This window comes from Piliocolobus tephrosceles, unplaced genomic scaffold (genome assembly GCF_002776525.5).
Source record: "Piliocolobus tephrosceles isolate RC106 unplaced genomic scaffold, ASM277652v3 unscaffolded_10827, whole genome shotgun sequence".
Lineage (NCBI taxonomy): Eukaryota > Metazoa > Chordata > Mammalia > Primates > Cercopithecidae > Piliocolobus > Piliocolobus tephrosceles.
The window spans coordinates 1-2,505 of NW_022291896.1; the positions used below are offsets into that span (position 1 = coordinate 1).

Below are 2,505 nucleotides of genomic sequence, written 5' to 3' on the forward strand. Positions count from 1 at the left end.
GTTTTTGGCATGTTTTGGGGACATATGTGTATTAATACCCTCTTTATTTGTATTTTTTGACACAGTGTCTCACTCTATCAGCCAGGCTGGAGTGCAATGGCATGATCACCGCTCACTACAGCCTTGAACTCCTCGGCTCAAGTGATCCTCCCACCTCAGCCTCCCAAGTGGCTATGACTACAGATGCGTACCACCACACCGGGTAATTTTTTTGTACTTTTTGTAGAGACGAGGTTACACCATGTTGTCCAAGCTGTATCCCCTCTTTAGAGTCATGCACTCTCTGTGGAGCAGGAACTGCACTAGTCTAACTGATTCTGATTCTCCTCTCAAATCCCATCAGTCACCCCAACAAAAGCCCCTACTACAGTTCTTTCTTATAAGGAGAAATAATATCCCCCAGGTTATTCAGGCATTTGCCTATCTATCCTCCAAGGATCCCCAAATTTCTAACTTTTCCCAAAAATTAAATGCCAGGAACATAGAAAATCAACAACTACCTGGGTCAGCTTCAGGATGCTCCTGGCTCTCTGGCCGACAATACTTTCCGAATGCCTCCTCCTTGGGAATGTCAGGGTAGAGATAGACCAGCGGAGACACCAGAATATTGGTAGCATCCATGATCTTATAGCCCATGATGATTTCAGCAAATGACATGTTGTTCAACTGCTGCTTGGTGTATGGTTCCACGGACTGGATCTGGGTCTTACCTGTCACGGGACATGGGAAGGAAAGATCATGGAACCTACAGCTAGGTCATCTCAGAGAAAACTGCCCATTTTTTCTTTCCTCGAAGGGGAAAAAACTTAAGCCACCCTAGTGTTGAGACCCTGAACACCCTGTTCAGTGGCCTGGCACAGTGGAAATGTTCAGGCTGGCTTCTAATTTAGAAGAGGCTACCAGTTGGGTCATAGAAAATAAACTTGAATGTAACTACTTGTGTAAGATATATTAACAGGGTTAAGTAGAAAAAGGGATGAAGGATACAACTTATATTGCAAATTTCTCAACAAATAGTCACTGGAGCAAGCAAAACAAAGACAAATCAATCCTTTAGCTAGAAGGATTTAGAAGTCACCCAAATGTGTTTTGCGAGTCTGAGCGAGGCAGGGAGTCGGGGCCATTTCCAACCACCAGGGGGCAGTAGGTGCTTGGAACTAGCCGCGGTGATGAGGCCTCAGCAGCCGCCAGCAGGTGGGGTGGGTGGGAGCCTCCCTTACCGCTGATGTCCTTCTCCACCCAAGTGAAAGTGACGCCGCCTTCTTTGCTGCTTTCACTGAATCTTAGCAGAAAGGTGCCTGGAGGCTTGGTGCTCAAGATGGCCCGCTCCCGTTCCTTACTGATAAAGCCCATGATGTACCTGGAGCCAAGGGGGAGGAACAGTGTTGTTACTGCTAACAGGGCATCCATCCCCTGCCACTGGCTTGCTGAGAGCAGGGAGCTTGGTTACATCTGTGCACACTGTCCAACCTACCCTTCGTTCCAAAGGGCCAGGATGTACTTTTTCACAAGGTCAATGATATTGTCCAGCCAGACCCAGAAGGAGAAGCCCTTGCCAGCCATGTTTTCCTGCAGAAAAGAGTAATGAGAAAGCCAAGTCTGCTGCCATCCCAGCCTTTCCCTTCCTAGGGGCACCGTGCACCACCCAACTCCTCAGGCCCTTCTACCCTCAGGCAGGTCCTACTGGCTACTGGACCAAGAGTTCAGGGCCTTCAAGTCAGAGCCCTCCATGACAGCTGTGCAGGTAGGCATTCCCATTCCCACGAGAATTTTACAAGATTGCTTACTTTGCAAAATTTAGCCCAGGTGATCTGACACCCTGAATAATTCACACCAGGTCCTGAAGGAAAAGAAAAAGAATCAAGTAGTACATTTTCCGCTTGGGGTCAAGAGGTTATTTCTTAAAGCAGAACACACACACATTGGTCCCACAATGGGCCACAAAATCATTGGCTTTCACATCTTTGAACGTGGCCACTGTTGTGTGTGTGCGCACACGAGGACAAACACTACCCCATCATTTGACCCACTTTTGTTGTTGGGTAGCCCAGCACGGATAGGGGGTGATGTAACAAGTCCCCCTGCTCTTCCCAGGCTTGGGTGGCGGGCTGGGGACCAGCAGCAGCACTAACAAGCTGACATCAGGTGTCAGACAGGTGTATTTGGTGGCAACAGCTTTATTAGGACAAAGCTACTTCTAGCCCAGGTAGCACATAAAATATTCCACTAATTCTTTTTTTTTTTGAGATGGAATCTCGCTCTGTCGCCCAGCCTGGAGTGCAGTGGTGCAATCTCGGCTCACTGCAAGCTCCGCCTCTTGGGTTCACGCCATTCTCCTGCCTCAGCCTCCTGAGTAGCTGGGACTACACGCGCCCACCACCATGCCCGGCTAGTTTTTTGTATTTTTAGTAGAGACGGGGTTTCACCGTGTTAGCCAGGATGGTGTTGATCTCCTGACCTCGTGATCCACCCGCCTCGGCCTCCCAAAGTGCTGGGATTACAGGC

At 48.9% G+C, this 2,505-nt stretch overlaps 1 protein-coding gene across 1 annotated transcript; it reads right to left on the bottom strand.

The window, feature by feature from the left end:
• Positions 1 to 63: 63 nt before the first annotated feature.
• Positions 64 to 2,158, bottom strand: LOC113220738 (signal transducer and activator of transcription 3-like). Its single transcript, XM_026450045.2, has 4 exons — positions 1,788 to 2,158; positions 1,475 to 1,569; positions 1,221 to 1,360; positions 64 to 710 (listed from the first exon to the last, which is right to left on the bottom strand). The coding sequence occupies exons 2-4, from the start codon at positions 1,561 to 1,563 to the stop codon at positions 490 to 492; spliced, it is 450 nt and encodes a 149-aa protein (XP_026305830.1). The 5' UTR covers positions 1,564 to 1,569; positions 1,788 to 2,158; the 3' UTR covers positions 64 to 489.
• Between the last annotated feature and the right edge of the window lie 347 nt (positions 2,159 to 2,505).